The 17,847-nt window shown below is 46.3% G+C and overlaps 1 protein-coding gene across 6 annotated transcripts in view; it reads right to left on the bottom strand.

The window, feature by feature from the left end:
* KANSL3 (KAT8 regulatory NSL complex subunit 3) overlaps positions 1-14,321 on the bottom strand; it is a 65,375-nt gene extending 51,054 nt beyond the window's left edge. For 5 of the 6 annotated variants that reach the window (XM_050937398.1, XM_050937399.1, XM_050937400.1 and 2 more), the window contains exon 1: positions 2,302-2,593. In XM_050937398.1, coding sequence (XP_050793355.1) covers positions 2,302-2,390 — 89 coding nt within the window. In that variant the 5' untranslated portion in view covers positions 2,391-2,593. Of the gene's footprint in view, positions 1-2,301; positions 2,594-13,402; positions 13,726-14,256 lie in introns of those variants that run through there. The other variant, XM_050937404.1, reaches the window with a different exon arrangement.
* Between the last annotated feature and the right edge of the window lie 3,526 nt (positions 14,322-17,847).

The raw sequence follows: 17,847 nt of genomic DNA, 5'->3' as shown, positions 1-17,847 counted from the left end.
CTGAATGTCCAGATAGTCACGCTCAAGTCGCGTGGATGATCAGAAGTGTCACCTTTGTCTTTACAGGCATATTTCCCTCAGTTTGCAGTGAGGATCTCACTCACGACCTCAGCACTGTGGGCAGGTCAGTGGTAAGCCAGGAACAGGCTAGGACCATGTCTCCACTACACAGCCTATGTCAGCGTAGCCCCACGGGCATACACAGCACACATCAACAGAAGGTTTTCTGCTGGCCCAGGAACATCACCTGCCCAAATGACATTAGCCACGGTAACAGAAGCCCTCTGCCACTGGCATAGCTGCGTTTCCACTGGGGTTTTGTTGGCATAGCTATGTCACTAGTGAGTTAGTTTGTTTCACATCCCTAACCAACATAGACCTGGGAACTCAGAAGACCTGAATTTAATTCTCAGTTCTTTCAAAGACTTCCTGTGTGATCTTGGCCAACACACGTTGCTTCTCCTCACTCTTCTGTCTCACAAGGGTGTCGAGAGGCTCCCAGATATTACACAATAGGGGACAAAAGCCCACAGATAGATGGGTGACCTGCATTCTAGCTGATTTCTAACCCCATTCCTTAGACAAAAGATCACCTTTCCTTCCTAATAAACAAAGCACTTAGACAGAAAAAGCATTTACAAACAATGTTTTAAGAAGAAACACAGTTACTAGCTCCAGGCTGCAGTCCACAATACACATGCAGATGCAAAACTGATGTACAATATCTTACACAGAACAGAAGAGTGCCTGCTTCAGACTACAGACAGTCTTCAGAAGTTCTGAAGAGAAAGGCCTTTGTAAAGGAGACTGATGGCTAGCACATAGAGAGAGGCAACTGAAAGCTCTTGCTAGGAATATTTTGCTTGATTGAAGACTGACTGAGGAAAAAAGGAAGGGAGCATGGACCAATGTGAACGCTCATGCAAGTGAGAAACAAGCAGTATCTGATCCAGTTGTACTTGTATGCAAAATTCAGGGCAAGCGTGATACTTGAAATTTAGAAAGCCACAAGAATTAACAGGGCTCATGGCGGGGAAAAGGACAGAAAATCTATTTATTAACACTGGTAACTAAAGCTCTAGGAAGTGGCTAGACTATGAGCAACTGCAACCTTTCTACAGATGTTGACTTCAGAGGCTCATATGTCATTGTAAAATTAACAGCTGGATAACACGTTCCTTTGAATACCTGTGCAATTAAATAAGTGAAAGTTCCACAGTTTATAAAAGGGAATCAAATTACTCAAATTACTGGGAATTCTGGGAAACATATTTCTAGACATCGGAACATAATAAGATTAAATAAATAAAGCCCAGAAGGATGTGAAAAGCCACCTAAAGTGGAACAGTGCTTGTCTAAACACATTAAAACAAATCAAAAACCAAAACCAAGGCCCTCAGCCCGCAAAAAAATCACTGCCAATCACTGCATATACACAATCCCAATGCAAAAGTGAGAAAAGGCCTGCTGTCCAATGCACATCACAGAATAAACTCGTTAACCACAGCCTAGATCTGTGATCTACCCATCTTGTATCGCACAAGACAACATTACAGAACAGTCACTGGTTTTATGTGAGAATGCAAGTCAGCTTCATGTATGCAAATGAATAACGCTTTGTATAGCTTTTTTTGCATCAGGACCTCAAAACACTCTACAAACATTAATTCGCCCAGGCAAGCATAGAACCCAGAAAAACAACAAGGAGTCTGGTGGCACCTTAAAGACTAACAGATTTATTTGGGCATAAGCTGTCGTGGGTAAAAAACTCACTTCTTCATTTTACCCACGACAGCTTATGCCCAAATAAATCTGTTAGTCTGTGTCTACAAAAACAACAAGGAGTCCGATGGCACCTTAAAGACTAACACGGCTATCCCGATATAGAACCCAGAGACATCATGGACCAGTGGATAGGGATGGACAGAGTCAGACGACCAGGATTCTCTTTCCAGCTCTTTCACTGACATGCTATGGGAACATGGGAAAGCCATTTCACCTCTGCCTCAGTTTCCCCTCCCACCCTTTGTATTGACTGTAGACTCCTTGTGGTAGGGACCCCCTCTTATCTGTATGCACAGTGCCTGGCACTATAGAGTCCCATCTCGGCTGAGGCTCTCTATGCTAGTGAAATACAACCAACAAGAGGATTCCTGAATCTCAATCTTCTGCTGCGACCCCAGATCACTGCCTCTACGTACTACCATTTCCACGTTGCTTATTTTGTTCCTCTTCCCAGCTAACAGCCTCTCAGTAAGAACAGCAGCATAGAAACCACCAATAGCATCCCAACCACATTACCTGTTCATGTGCTCCTCCCAGTCATCAGGTGGAGGAGGGGCATCGGCATCTGTACGGGCAAAGATGACGTGCCTCTCACACTCGTTCATCACACTGCGCGCTTTCTGGTTGTCGTAGAGTGGGACAGGCGTGGGTGTAACGGTTTCCACATCAATGGGGATATCCACCTCACTGAAAGGAGAGCTGGGATTTCAGAGAACAGTACCCCACCACCACAGCAGCCTCAGAGCAGCAGATTTCTCAACACAAAACAGGAACTGGAAACACACTGCACTGGGTTACAGTAACCTGCCTGGGCAAGATGGAACAGAGACAGCACACCTGTGCCCACCTGTCTGAAAGCACAAGGCTCCTTCAAGCTTATTTCATCCTCCGTCCCCCACAAGCCCCAAATCAGTATCTGACCATGGCTGAGACACAGCCTTTGAAGCTGCTGCCACTGGAGCAGAAGATGGAACCGCGCTATTTTTCATTGTATTTGTAACCATATTCTGCACCCGAAAACTCTGTCTTGGGGATAGGCTATACTCAAAATGAAAAGTCATCTAACAACATGGTTGTCTCCTGACAAGGTTACTTGCAGCTTGTAATGCTGATAAGCCCTGAATCAGGTTTTAACCATGTGTAGGCTTGACTGTTATAAAAAGGTAGCCAGTTGCAAACCAGCTGAGCGGCGAACAGAGGGAGTTTGACTGAGAGTTTGCCTGGGGCAGGTCCACTGAGGCTTTCATCTTGCAGGCTTCTCGGAGTAGTTACTGCAAAAGCTGAAGAAGCTCTTAGAGTGAAGGTAATATGGATGGTGAGCGATCAGCTGTTGTGACCTGCACAGGATGTGCCATATTTGTCTTTCTTCCACAGGACAGAAGCGACTTCCTCTGCACAAAGTGCAAGCTGGTCTCCATATTGGAAGAGAAGGTTCAAGGTCTGGAGAAACATGTATCAACCCTGCGTTGCATAAGAGAAAATGAAGATTTCCTGGACAGACATCAGGATATGCTTCTACGGGCACAACATTCTAAAGAATCAGAGCAGGCTGAGCAGCGGGGACAGAAGGATGGCGAAGAAAATTGGCAGTGTGTGACCTCCAGAAGAAGAAAGAGGAGCATCCATGTACCAGCAACGGAGATACAAGTGAGCAACCGTTTTCATGATCTCCCCACAAATACTAATGCGGAGAGTGGACTAGATGATATATCTGAGGGAAGGACACAGAAGGAGACTCCACCAATTGGAAGACATGAAATGCATTGTCCTAGAGATGGGGGTTCCACGACCACGGAGGTGGCGGATAGTGATAGTCGGGGACTCCCTCCTAAGGGGACTGGTCATCTATCTGCCATCTCAACCAGGAAAACCAAGAGGTGTGCTGCTTGCCAGGAGCTAGGATTCACAATGTGACGAAAAGACTGCCAAGACTCATCAAGCCCTCAGATCGCTACCCGTTCCTGCTTCTCCACGTGGACACCAATGATACCATCAAGAATGACTTTGAGTGGATCACTGCAGACTACGTGGCTCTGGGAAGAAGGATAAAGGAGTTTGAGGTGCAAGTGGTGTTCTCGTCCATCCTCCCTGCGAAAGGAAAAGGGCGGGTAGAGACTGTTGAATTGTGGAAATCAATGAATGGCTATGCAGGTGATGTCAGAGAGAAGGCTTTGGATTCTTTGACCATGGGACAGTGTTCCAAGAAGAAGGACTGCGAGGAAGAGATGAGATCCACCTAACAAAAAGAAGGAAGAGCATCTTCGCAAGCAGGCTGGCTAACCTAGTGAAGAGGGCTTTAAACTAGGTTCACCGGGGGGAAGGAGACCAAAGTCCTGAGGTAAGTGGGGATGTGGGATACTGGGAGGAAGCACAAGCAGGAGAGCACAAGAGGGGAGGACTCCTGTCTCAGACTGAGAAAGCAGGATGAACAGCGAGTTATCTTAAGTGCCTATACACAAATGCAAGAAGCCTGGGAAACAAGCAGGGAAAACTGGAAGTCCTGGCACAGTCAAGGAATTATGATGTGATTGGAATAAGAGAGACCTGATGGGATAACGCACATGACTGGAGCACTGTCATGGATGGATATAAACTGTTCAGGAAGGACAGACAAGGCAGAAAAGATGGGGGAATTGCACTGTATGTAAGAGAGCAATATGACTGCTCAGAGCTCCAGTATGAAACTGCAGAAAACCTGAGAGTCTCTGGATTATATTTAGAAGTGTGAGCAACAAGGGTGGTGTTGTGGTGAGAGTCGGCTATAGACCACCAGAACAGAGGGATGAGGTGGACGAGGCTTTCTTCTGACAACTAACAGAAGTTACTAGATTACAGGCCCTGGTACTCATGGGGGACTTCCATCACCCCGATATCTGCTGAGAGAGCAATACAGCGGTGCACAGACAATCCAGGAAGTTTTTGGAAAGTGTAAGGGACAATTTCTTGGTGCAAGTGCTGGAGGAACCAACTAGAGGCAGAGCTCTACTTGACCTGCTGCTCACAAACAGGAAAGAATTAGTAGGTGAAGCAAAAGTGGATGAGAACCTGGGAGACAGTGACCATGAGATGGTCCAGTTCAGGATCCTGACACAAGGAAGAAAGGAAAGCAGCAGAATACGGACCTGGACTTCAGAAAAGCAGACTTTGACTCCCTCAGGGAACCGATGGGCAGAATTCCCTTGGTGAATAACATGAGGGGGAAAGGAGTCCAGGAAAGCTGGCTGTATTTTAAAGAATCCTTATTAAGGTTGCAGGAACTGTCATAAACAGATAGTTAAGGGTTAATGTCTCTTTTACCTGTAAAGGATTAACAAACACTGAACCTGGAACACCTGACAAGAGGACCAATCAGGAGACAAGATACTTGCAAATCTCGGTGGAGGGAAGCCTTTGTTTTGGGCTGTTTCGGAGGGTTTTTGTTCTCTCTGGGTTCTGAGAGGGACCAGACATGTAAGCAGATATCTCCCAATTTCTGAAACAGCCTCTTCTCTTCTGTTCCATTTAGTAAGTACCAATTAGGAAGGCGGTTTAGTCTTTTTGTTTGTTTTCTTTATTTGCAAATATGTATCTGCTGGAAGGATTGTATCTCTGTTGCTGAAACTTGTATTTGTGCTGGGGGAAGGATTTTCTCTAGTGTCTATAAGCTGAAAGACCCTGTAACATTTTCCAACTTGATCTTACGGAGATAATTTTTATTTTTTCTTTCTTTTATTAAAAGCTTTTCTTTTTTAAAAGACCTGATTGATTTTTCCCCTTGTTAAGGCTCAAGGGAATTGAGTCTGTACTCACCAGGGAATTGGTGGGAGAAAGGAGGGAAGGGAGGGAGGAAGGTGGAATTCCTCTGTGTTTTAGATTCACAGAGCTTGAATCTGTATTACCTCTTGGTGAGGCGAAAAGAGGAGGGGGGAAGGTGACATTCCTCTCTATTTTTAGATTCAAGGAGTTTGAATCACAGTGCTCTCCTAGTGTACCCAGGGAGGGGAGGATCTGGGAGGAAGGAAGGGGGAATGGTTTATTTCCCTTTGTTGTGAGACCCAAGGAGTCCCCAGAGAAGGTTTTGGGGGGACCAGAGTGTACCAGGCACTGCAAGTCCTGGTTGGTGGCAGCACTACAAGATCTAAGCTGGTAATTAAGCTTATAGGAATTCATGCTGGTACCCCATCTTTTGGACACTAAGGTTCAGAGTGGGGGTTATACCATGACAGGAACAAACCATTCCAACGTGTAAAAAGAATAGTAAATATGGCAGGCAACCAGCTTGGCTTAACAGTGAAATCCTTGCTGATCTTAAACACAATAAAGCTTACAAGAATTGGAAGACTGGACAAATGACCAGGAAGCCGTATAAAAATATTGCTCAGGCATGCAGGAGTGAAATCAGGAAGGCCAAATCATACTTGGGAGTTGCAGCTATCAAGGGATGTTAAGAGTAACAAGAACGGTTTCTACAGGTATGTTAGCAACAAGAAGGTGGTCAAGGAAAGTGTGGGCCCCTTACTGAATGGGGGAGGCAACCTAGTGACAGATGATGTGGAAAAAGCTGAAGTACTCAATGCTTTTTTTGCCTCTGTCTTCACAAACAAGGTCAGCTCCCAGGCTACTGCGCTGGGCAGCACAGCATGGGGAAGAGGTGACCAGCCTTCTGGGGAGAAAGAAGTGATTTGGGACTATTTAGAAAAGCTAGACGAGCACAAGTCCATGGGGCTGGATACGCTGCATCCGAGGGTGCTAAAGGAGTTGGCGGATATGATTGCAGAGCCATTGGCCATTATTTTTGAAAACTCATGGCGATCGGGGGAGGTCCCAGATGACTGGAAAAAGGCTAATGTAGTGCTCATCTTTAAAAAAGGGAAGAAGGATCCGGGGAGCTACAGGCCAGTCAGCCTCACCTCAGTCCCTGGAAAAATCACGGAGCAGGTCCTCAAGGAATCAATTTTGAAGCACTTAGAGGAGAGGAAAGCGATCGGGAACAGTCAGCATGGATTCACCAAGGGCAAGTCATGCCTGACTAACCTAACTGCCTTCTATGAGGAGAAAACTGGCTCTGTGGATGAGGGGAAAGCAGTGGATGTGTTATTCCTTGACTTTGGCAAAGCTTTTGATACGGTCTCCCCCATTATTCTTGCTGGCAAGTTAAAGAAGTATGGGCTGGATGAATGGACTATAAGGTGAAGAGAAAGATGGCTAGATAGTCAGGCTCAATGGGTAGTGATCAACGGCTCCATGTCTAGTTGGCAGCCGGTAACAAGTGGAGTGCCCCAAGGGTCGGTCCTGGGGCTGGTTTTGTTCAATATCTTCACTAACCATCTGGAGGATGGCATGGACTGCACCCTCAGCAAGTTGGCAGATGACACTAAACTGGGAGGAGCGGTAGATACGATGGAGGGTAGAGAAAGAATACAGAGGGACCTAGACAAATTAGAGGATCGGGCCAAAAGAAATCTAATGAGGTTCAACAAGGACAAGTGCAGAGTCCTGCACTTATGAAGGAAGAATCCCATGCACTGCTACAGACTAGGGACCGAGTGGCTAGGAAGCAGTTCTGCAGAAAAGGACCTAGGGGTTACAATGGATGAGAAGCTGGATATGAGTCAACTGTCTGCCGGTGTTGCCAAGAAGTCTAATGGGATTTTGGGCTTTATAAGTAGGAGCATTGCTAGCAGATTGAGGAACGTGATCATTCCCCTCTATTCGACATTGGTGAGGCCTCATCTGGAGTACTGTGTTCAGTTTTGGGCCCCACACTACAAGGATGTGGAAAAATTGGAAAGAGTCCAGCAGAGGGCAATAAAAATTATTAGGGGGCTGGAACACATGATTTTTTGAGAGGCTGAGGGAACTGGGATTGTTTAATCTGCAGAAGAGAAGAATGAGGGAGGATTTCTATCTAGACTGTTCTCTGTGGTAGCAGATGACAGAACAAGGAATAATGGTCTCAAGTTGCAGTGGGAGAGGTTTAGATTGGATATTAGAAAAAACTTTTTCACTAAGAGGGTGGTGAAGCACTGGAATGGGTTACCAAGGGAAGTGGTGGAATCTCCTTCCTCAGAGGTTTTTAAGGTCAGGCTTGACAAAGCCGTGGCTGGGATGATTTAGTTGGGGATTGGTCCTGCTCTGAGCAGGCGGTTGGACTAGATGACCTCCTGAGGTCCCTTCCAACCTGATATTCTATGCTTTTGTGTCTCTCAACCCACTTCAGTCATAGGCACAGATCCTGTAGCACACACCTGTGCGTCTGTGTGACATTCCAAAGTTGTCAGCAGGACACCATATATGCAGGGGTCCATGCTAGCAGATTTCATAGCCTCATGGGGGCCTTCAATGGTCCAAGGTGGTAGCAGTTTGGTAACATGGCTCACATACAGTTTAAGAACATAAGTACAGGTACACTGGGTCAGACCAAAGGTCCACCTACCCAATATCCTGTCTTCCTACCCAATATCCTGTCTTCCGATGGTAACCAGTGCCAAATGGTTCAGAAGGAATGAACAGAACAGGGTAATTTATCAAAGGATACATCCCCTGTTGTCCACTCCCAGCTTCTGGCAGTTAGGAGTTTAGAGACAGTCAGAGCTTAAGGTTGCGTCTCTTATCATCTTGGCTAATAGTCATTAATGAACCTACCCTTCAAAAACTAATCTAATTCTTTTTTGGATCCAGTTAAATTTCTGGCCTTCACAGAAGCCGCTGGCAATGAGGTTCCACAGGTGAACTGTGCGTTGTATGAAGAAGTACTTCCTTTTCTTTTAAATCTCCTGCCCATTGATTTCACTGGATGATCTCTAGCTTTTGTGTTATGAGAAAGTGTAAATAACACTTCTCTATTCACTTTCTCCACACCATTCATGATTTTATAGACCTCTATTGTATCCCCTCCCCCCTTAGTCGTGAATAACGTAGCTGAATTCGACGTACTTAGTTCGACTTATAGCGGTGTCTTCACTATGGTGAGTTGACTGCTGCCGCTCCCCCCGTTGACTCTGCCTGGAGTACAGGAGTCGATGGGAGAGTGCTCGGGGATCGATTAATTGTGTCTAGACTAGACACAATAAATCAATCTCTGCTGGATCGATTGCTGCCTCCGGCCGGTAGTGAAAACATACTCTTACTTGCCAGGGTTTATGCTGCTTTCTACTTTCCTCAGTAGGATCTGACTTCCAATTTTTAAAGGATGCCTTTTTGCCTCTAATAGCCTTTTTTTACTCTGCTGTTTAGCCATGGTGATAATTTTATTTGGTCCATGCTGGATTATACTGGCTAAGGTATTTGGGTGGATAATGGGATGAGTAGTGGGGGGAGGAATTCAAAGAAAATGGCTCAGCTATAAACAGTTAAAACATTTTTCAATCTTGCAAGTTTTAACCATTGTTTACAGCTGGGCCATTTTGTTTGAAATACAAATTACTGAGCTTTCTTGGGGGCATTTATTTAACTGAAATGCCTATATCTGATGCTTTACTCTTCAGCTCAAGTAGTAGCAGAGACTCTGCGGAAGTGACTGCACCATAGAGCAGTTGAGTAGTGGAGGAGAAAACATTCCACCTGTTTTCCTAGATAAGTTGCATCACTTCCGGTAAGTAAATTTATCTCACACATGATCAGGGCTCTGTGATCCCTGCATCATCTGAGGAGCCCTCCAGCGGTATCTGTATTCACAGATTCAGAGTTTAAGACCAGAAGGGACCATTACATCATCTCATCTGATCCCCTGTATACCACAGGCCAGAGAATTTCACTCAGTTAGTCCTGAATTAAGCCTATTAATTTGAATTTGACTAATGCACATCCTGTCTTGATTTGAAGACTTCAGGAGATGGAAAATCCTTCATTTCCCATGGCAGTTTGTTCAACGGTTAATCACCTTCACCGTGAAAATTTGTGCCTTTGTTTCTAATTTGAATTTGTCTGACCTCAGCTTCCAGCCATTGGTGGTGGTTCTGCCTTTCTGCACTAGATTAAAGAGGCCTTTAGTACCTGGTGGTTCCCCCCCACGAAGGTACTGATGATGATGATGTTGTCACCTCTAAATTTTCTTGTTGATAAGATTAAGCTCTTTCAGGCTCCCCCTGTTAGGTATTTTCTCCAGACCCTGAACATTTTCTGCAGCTCTTTTCTGCACCTTCTCCAATTTTTCAACATCCCTGTAATAATATAAATACTAGAACTGGATGCAGCATTCCAGTATCAGTCTCACCAGTGCTGTATAGAGAGAAAAATCACCTCCTTGCTACTTCTCTCTACTGTACTGTGTACACATCCAGGGATCACGTTAGCCCTTTGGCCACAGCATCGCACTGGGAGCAGTGATTTTACACTTACTTCCAGATCACTGATAATATATTTAGCAGCATCAGGCAGAAAACCGATCCCTGCAGAACCGCAGTAAAAAAAACCCCATTTGATGACTATAACATAATCAGGCCGACCTTGATTCTTTCATTCCATCCACCTATCCCTCACATACACACAGGAAACAGTTCCAGCATCACAAAGGGAAAATACATAAAACAATAAAGGAAAATAAGAGAGGGGACATACTAGGTTGCAAAATATAGGCAACAAAAATAAAACATCCCCGTCTCTTATCTCACGACTGCTCCAGTGCTCCCATCACCTTTTGAGAAATACCAAACCCCCTACCTTTTGGAGGAATGTGCAGAGGCCTGGTCTGCACTTCGACATTTTACTCTAATTATGGTCATCAACAATCATGCTGCTGAAGATAGTGAAGGACCCACCATGTCACAATCAGCTGAAGGCAGTCTGACCTGCTGCACACACTGACTTCTAAAATGCATTCGGCACTGGCTAGCTACCAAGCCCAACAATCATGTCCAGACATGGTGACATTCTGCAGTGTAGATGGGGTCTGTGAGTTTATCAGATCGCACTCAATCCCTCCCTAAAGATTTTGTTTAGACTAGGATTTAGAGATGTGATGTTAGCTCAAATTAACGAGCTTGATCTAATTAACAGCTTCTAAAACTCTAGTCAAGACAAAGCCATTGTACTTTAAGCACTTACTAAGCAGATCTCTAGGCTTTCACTGGACTTAACGAGCATTTCAGGCCTTGTCTGGACCAGAATTTAAAGGTGCAATGTTAACATCAGAGGTGGGCAGGAAATAATTTTCCTGATCCAGGAGAATTTTTGAGATCTTGAAAAACGTTCCCATCCTGAAACTAGGTGACAAGTCAAAATCTTGAAAATTTACATGAATTGAAAATGCAAAAAAGTTTCAGATTGAGTCAATTGAAACGTTTAATTTCAGTATCTGGAGAAGGAGTAGAGAGGTAATTTCACCTCTATTCAGCACTGGTACGACCACTGCTAGAATACTTTGTCCAGTTCTGCTGCCTACAATTCAAGAAGGGTATTAATAAGGTAGAGAGGGTTCAGAGAAGAGGCATGAGAATGATTAAAGGATTAGAAACCCGCTTTATAGTGAAACATCAAAGAGCTCAATCTGTTTAGTACAACAAAGAGAAGATTGAAGAGTGATTTGATTACAGTCTATAACAGGTTCTCAAACTGGGGTTTGTAACCCCTTAGGGTGTCATGAGATTATTACATGGGGGTTATGAGCTCTCAGCCTCCACTTCATAACTCTGTTTCACCTCCAGCATTTATAGTAGTGTTAAATATAAAAAATGTGTTTTTAATTTATAAGAGGGGTCACACTCAGAGGCTTGCTGTGTGAAAGGGGTCACCAATACAAAAGTATGAGAACCACTGGTCTATAAGTACCCACGTGGGGAATAAATATTTGATAATGGGTTCATCAGTGTAGCACAATTATTTTCAACCTGTGGTCCTCAGACCCCTGAGAGGCCACAGAATATGTGTAAGATTTCCAAATCGGTCCGCATCTTCATTTGAAATTTTGTAGGGGACCACAAATGAAAAAGATTGAAAATCCCTGATGTAGCAGAGAAAGGTCCTACACAGTCCAATGGCAGGAAGCAGAAACTAGATAATTTCAGACTGGAAATACGACAATTTTTTTTTAAATGAGAGTAATTGACCATAGAACAATTTGCCAAAGATCATGGTGGATCCTCCACCACCAACCATTTTTAAATCAAGATTGGATGATTTTCTAAAAGATATGCTCTAGGAATTACTTTGAGAAAGTTATCTTTCCTGTGTTATACAGGAGGTCAGACCAGCTGATCATAATGATCTGTCAGGCCTCAGAATATATGTACAATTTTGAACTTTTTCATTTCTATTTCAACCTTTTTAGTTTTGTTTTGTTTTTTTACTGAATTAAATTCCAAAGTGACTTTTTGGTTTGAACTGAAAAAAATCAAAATGGAACACACTAATAATTCCAAAACAATTTTTTTCAAACATTTTTCAAAAGATGAAATTCAAACTGCAAGAGCTTCAGTTTAGAAAAAACACACCATTTTCGGACAAACATTTAATTGAAAACTTCCCACCCAGCTCATTTAGCATGTGTTAATGTTTTAAAAATCTACACCAGACCGGGCAAGGTGCTCTCTAGAGGAGCCCTTCTACAGCTAACATGGTCAAATACAAATTGTCCTGCCAAGACAATTGTTAGATTAAATTCAATGTTGCTTAATGCAAAGTACTGCACATTGGAAAGCATAATCCCAACCATACATACAACATGATAGGGTCTAAATTAGCTCTTACGACTCAAGAAAGAGATCTTGGAGTCACTGTGGATAATTCTCTGAAAACATCCACTCAATGTGCAGCGACAGTCAAAAAAGCAAACAGAATGTTGGGCATCATTAAGAAAGGGTTAGATAATAAAACAGAAAATATCATATTGCCTCTATATAAATCAATGGTACATCCACAACTGGAATACTGCATGCAGATCTGGTCGCCCCATCTCAGAAAAGATACATTGGAATTGGAAAAGGTTCAGAAAAGGGCAACAAAAATGTTTAGGGGTATGGAACAGCTTCCATATGAGGAGAGATTAATAAAACTGGGACTCTTCATCTTGGAAAAGAGACAACTAAAGGGGGATATGATAGAGGACTATAAAATTATGACTGATGTGGAGAAAGTAAATATAGTGTCATAATACAAGAACTAGGGGTCACCAAATGCAATTAATAGGCCGCAAGCTTATAACAAACAAAAGGAAGTATTTCTTCACACAACGCACAGTTAACCAGTGGAACTCTTTGCCAGAGCTAGTTGTGAAGGCCAAGACTATAATGGGGTTCAAACTAGAGCTAGATAGGTTCATGGAGGATAGGTCCATCAATGGCTATTAGCAAGAATGGGCAGGGATGGTGTCCCTAGCTTCTGTTTGAAGCTGTGAATGGGTGACAGGGGATGGATCACTTGATGATTACCTGTTCTGTTCATTCCCTCTGTGGCACCTCGTCATGGCCACTGTCAGAAGACAGGATACTGGGGCAGATGGACCTTTGGTCTGACCCAGTATGGCCGTCTTTATATTCTTAGACTGGAGTTTCAACATGTGTTACCTAATGTGTTAAAAAGCACCTTGAAAACAGACACAGAAAGCAACAAGTGAACCATCAGAGCACAAGAAAGGACTATCCAAGGTACAAGTGGACCCAAACCCAACCAACTCAGTAGCACCAGAAAAGGCTATGCTCACATGGTGCTGCTGTCTTGGTGCCTCCTGGGGGTGACAAAGAGCATCCGAGTAGGCCGGGCACTGCTAGCATCGGGGTGGGCACTCCATGGCTTGGCATAGCTGTGGTCCAAAAAGACCAGGTCCAGCTCTCTCTCATGGACAGAGAGCTGGAAGAGCAACGAAGTTCCCATCCTCCTGGCTGAAGTCTGGAAGTCCCGCTCGCTGCCTCGGTACGACATGTCTTCTGGGGCGTCCCCACTTCTAGCGCCAATGTAAATGCTTCTTCCGGCTCCTCATCCTGCCCAGCTTGCTGTGGGACAACATGACAGAGGGTGGTAAACACGCTGTGGGGAAATGGCCCTTGCTGTATTGCCCCGTCCTCAACACAAATGACAAAAGCCAAGCCCAGGAAGAGCAGCCACCCTTCACCAGACCCCAGGAGACAGACACCCCGATGGCACGTTATTGCACCCAGCTCCAGCCCCATAACACTCTCAGCCAAACCAGCCAGTACCCTCGTGCCCCTTCTGATATCCTGCGGGCAGAGCATCCAGCACCGCCCCCTCCCAAATCCCCCCTCAGTGCCCCCCACAGCCTGACCCCCTGCTGCAACACCCGCCCAGGCAGGAAGCCAGGCTCCCTGCCCCCGGGGCAAGAGGAGTGGGGCGGGGGCACGGGGAATGGGGGACAGGGCGGGGCACTAGGGATGGGGGCGCTGGGGTAAGACGGGGCAGTGGGAGGGAGTAACTAGACAGGGGACGGGAGGAGCAGGGGGGACTAGGTGGGGGCAGAACAAGAGGCCGGGGGCAATGCGGGCGCTGGGGGGCAGAGCGGGGGTCGCTGAGGGAACTACGTGGGGGCGGGGCAGGACTCACCGCGCGGGTGGGGGCGGGCCGCGCCCCGGCTCTCGGCGTTCCACTAGGCCTCTCCACAGCCTCGGGCCCCCCGCGCACTGCGCATGCTCCGCTCCTACAAGACCCGGAAGCAGGAGTCCGGAGCGGGTCTGGCGGCGCTGAGACGACCCGGAGGGTGGAACGTTTCCGGCTCGGAGCGGAGCTGCCGGCCTGGGGCGCTCAGAGCCAGGCGCGGAGGAGCCCCACGGGCAGCGGGCCAGAGACACCCGCGCCGTAGTTGCCTCCCCCGCGAGCCACGGGGCCCCCGCCCAGAGACAGGCCCCCCGAGCCGTGGGGTGCTCAGACACAGGGACCCCCCGCCCCGGACCGTGTCTCCTCTGCAATACTAGAGGCTCTTTCTGAAAGGTGGGTCTAGGATGCTTTCCCCACCACCATCAGCAGCCTGACTGGGGTCTAGCGCTTGTGCTCATGTTTCTCACCGATTGTTTTAGTGAGCCAGCAGGGACTCACTTATGGGACTGAAATAACACAGCATCTTCTGGGCACCCTGGGGTATTTGTTTTCCAGTCTGATTGGAGCTAGTGACCAGGAGCTGGGAACAGGAGTTTTGGAGGGAGTTCTCCAGGTGAAGGAGTAAGTTTGTTCTCAGTAGTGTGTGTGTTTGTGGTGTGCTTGCTGCTTGACTGACATATACCATGTTATCTGCACCCACCGGCAGCTCCCCCCCTCCCCAGCCCTTTAGCACCCATCAACCCTTAGAATCCTAGAATATCAGGGTTGGAAGGGACCTCAGGAGGTCATTAGTCCAACCCCCTGCTCAAAGCAGGACCAATCCCCAACTAAATCATCCCAGCCAGGGCTTTGTCAAGCCCGACCTTAAAAACCTCTAAGGAAGGAGATTCCACAACCTCCCTAGGGAACCCATTCCAGTGCTTCACCACCCTCCTAGTGAAAAAGTTTTTCCTAATATCCAACCTAACCCCTCCGTGCAACTTGAGACCATTATTCCTTGTTCTGTCATCTGCCACCACTGAGAATAGCTGAGCTCCATCCTCTTTGGAACCCCCTTTCCAGGTAGCTGAAAGCAGAATGTTGGGAATAATTACGAAAGGGATAGATAATAAGACAGAAAATATCATCATATCGCCTCTATATAAATCCATGGTACACTGACATCTTGAATACTGTGTGCAGATGAGGTTGCCCCATCTCAAAAAAAAGATATATTGGAAAAGGTTCAGAAAAGGGCAACAAAAATGATTAGGGGTATGGAACGGCTTCTGTATGAGGAGAGCTTAATAAGACTGGGACTTTTCTATTTGGAAAAAAGGTGACTAAGGGAAATGTAGCGGGGTGGTTACCAGGGCTGCCCAGAGGATTCAGGGAGCTGAGGGCAAAGCGGGGGAGCTGCAGCATTTGTATTGACCCGGCGGCAGTCTGGGTCTTCGGCAGCATTTCTGTGGCAGGGGGCCTTCAGTCGCTTCACGTCTTTGGCAGCACTGAAGGGTCCCCCGCTGCCAAAGACTCGCACCGCTGCCAGGCCTAGGGCAAATTGCCCCACTTGCCCTGACTCCTCTGGGCAGCCCTGGTGGTTACCTTCCCCAGCTTGAAGGGATTGGAAAAGCCTTGCAGAGGGCTGTGGCTCGGGAAGGGAGCAAAACCCCAGCTGTTTGGGGGAAGTGGCTGCAGCTGGGGCCATGCCCCAAACAGACCAACCAGGCCTTATAAGAAGGCTGGGGCAGCCAGAAGCTGAGGAGTCTCTCTCTGCTTGGGGGGAAGGGCCTGGCTGCTAGGGAGCCGAGCAGCGTACTGGGAGTGGAGCAGGGCTGGGGTGCTCCAGCCTAGAAAACCCACAGGCTGTTGCCTAGCTCAGGGCCTAAGACCAGTACCGGGGTTGCAGAGGGGCAGCCCAGCTATAGAGAGAGAGGCAGTAGGTCCAACTCAACCTTGTCTATGATGAGTGGCTGACACTGCAGTCTGCCCCAGGGAGTGGGGCTAAATGGTGACTGGCAGTAGCTGTATATTGAGGTGAGGTGAGGATAGTGGGTGGGGGTTCCCTGGGGAGACCCTGAGACTGAGGGGTTACTGCCAGGGGGCAGTGCCCCAGATAACAGGGCACCGGGTCTGGGAAGGACACAGGGGGCCAAGCAGTAGCAGGACACCAGCCTGCAGAGGGCACTCCAATGGCTGGAGAGAAATTCCCTGAGATGACCAGCAGGAGGTGCTGCAGGATGAGTCCGCATGCTTATAGGGGATATGAGAGAGGCCTATAAAATCATGACTGGTGTGGATAAAGTAAATAAGGAAGTGTTAGTTAGTCCTTCTCCTAACACAAGAGCTAAGGGGCACCAAATGAAATCAATAGGTAGCAGGATTATAACAAACATAAGGAAGTATTTTTTTCACACAGCGCACAGTCAACCTGTGGAACTCTTTGCCAGAGGATGTTGTGAAGGCCAAGACTATAACAGGGTTCAAAAAAGCACTAGATAAGCTCATGGAGGATAGGTCTATCAATGGCCATTAGCCAGGATGGGCAGGGATGGTATACCTAGCTTCTGTTTGCCAGAAGCTGGGAGTGGGCAACAGGGGATGGATCACTTGATGATTCCCTATTCTGTTCATTCCTTCTGGGACATCTGGCATTGGCCACTATCAAAAGACAGGATACTGGGCTAGATGGACCTTTGGTCTGACCCAGTCTGGCTGCTCTTAAGTTCTTAGGCTCTTAAATACCAGCACGTAGCTTGTTTCAGCCACATAACTGGCTACTGAAGCAAGATGCGTCCCATCATAAGGAGAAACAGGGCACTTACATGTTCAGGTTGAAAACCCAGGCCTTATTGAAGTCAGTGGCAAAATACCCCTCCACTTCACGGGGGCAGAATTTCTCCCTCAGGGTTTGCATGGGTCCCCAGCAGCCTTTCACTCTGCTTAGGAAGTTTCCACAAGCTGCTGAAATAAGCAGTAATAAATAATCAGGTCTTCTGTTGACTAATTGCTATTCTCTATCTCCAGGGATCTCAAAGCACTTAAACATTAGTTAAGCCTCATATTCTGGCTAGGTACATTTTTCAGGGAATGAAAGGACATTGTCTGAAAATGATTACTTATTATTAGATCAAGTCTTCAAAATGTTAAGTGACTCAAAATACAGAACAAAGCTTCATTTTAAGAAAGAGGGTTCTTATGGTTTATTTGCCCACCAGTTAAATATAGCCAACTCTGGAGAGTAGCTTGGCCATTGTTTAACAACTCATATCAACACTACATAACATCTTAGGTCAGATAGTGAACAAAGCATTTTGTCCAATTGAAAAGGCAGGCCGAATTTAGCTACCATAGTGGGAATTTGTTCAAGGTACCAGAAAGTGTCCAGGTATTACCAATACCCAACATGGTCAGCACCTCAGGTTTTATCTCAAAAAACATATCACTGATTAAACAGCTGAACATAGCTGGTCTATGAATGGAAGCCTCTTTCCTTCCTATTATGGCATCACTTCCTGGATGCAGTATTTGACTCTCCTCTGTATGATGTCACTCCTTGATCTGATGTACTTCCTGGAAACAGAAATTGCATTCCGTAAGGACAGGACTTCTGAGACAAAA

Source organism: Gopherus flavomarginatus, chromosome 2, assembly GCF_025201925.1.
Source record: "Gopherus flavomarginatus isolate rGopFla2 chromosome 2, rGopFla2.mat.asm, whole genome shotgun sequence".
NCBI lineage: Eukaryota > Metazoa > Chordata > Testudines > Testudinidae > Gopherus > Gopherus flavomarginatus.
The sequence above is the reverse complement of the archived record's forward strand: the minus strand, read 5'-3'. Positions and strand labels throughout refer to the sequence as shown.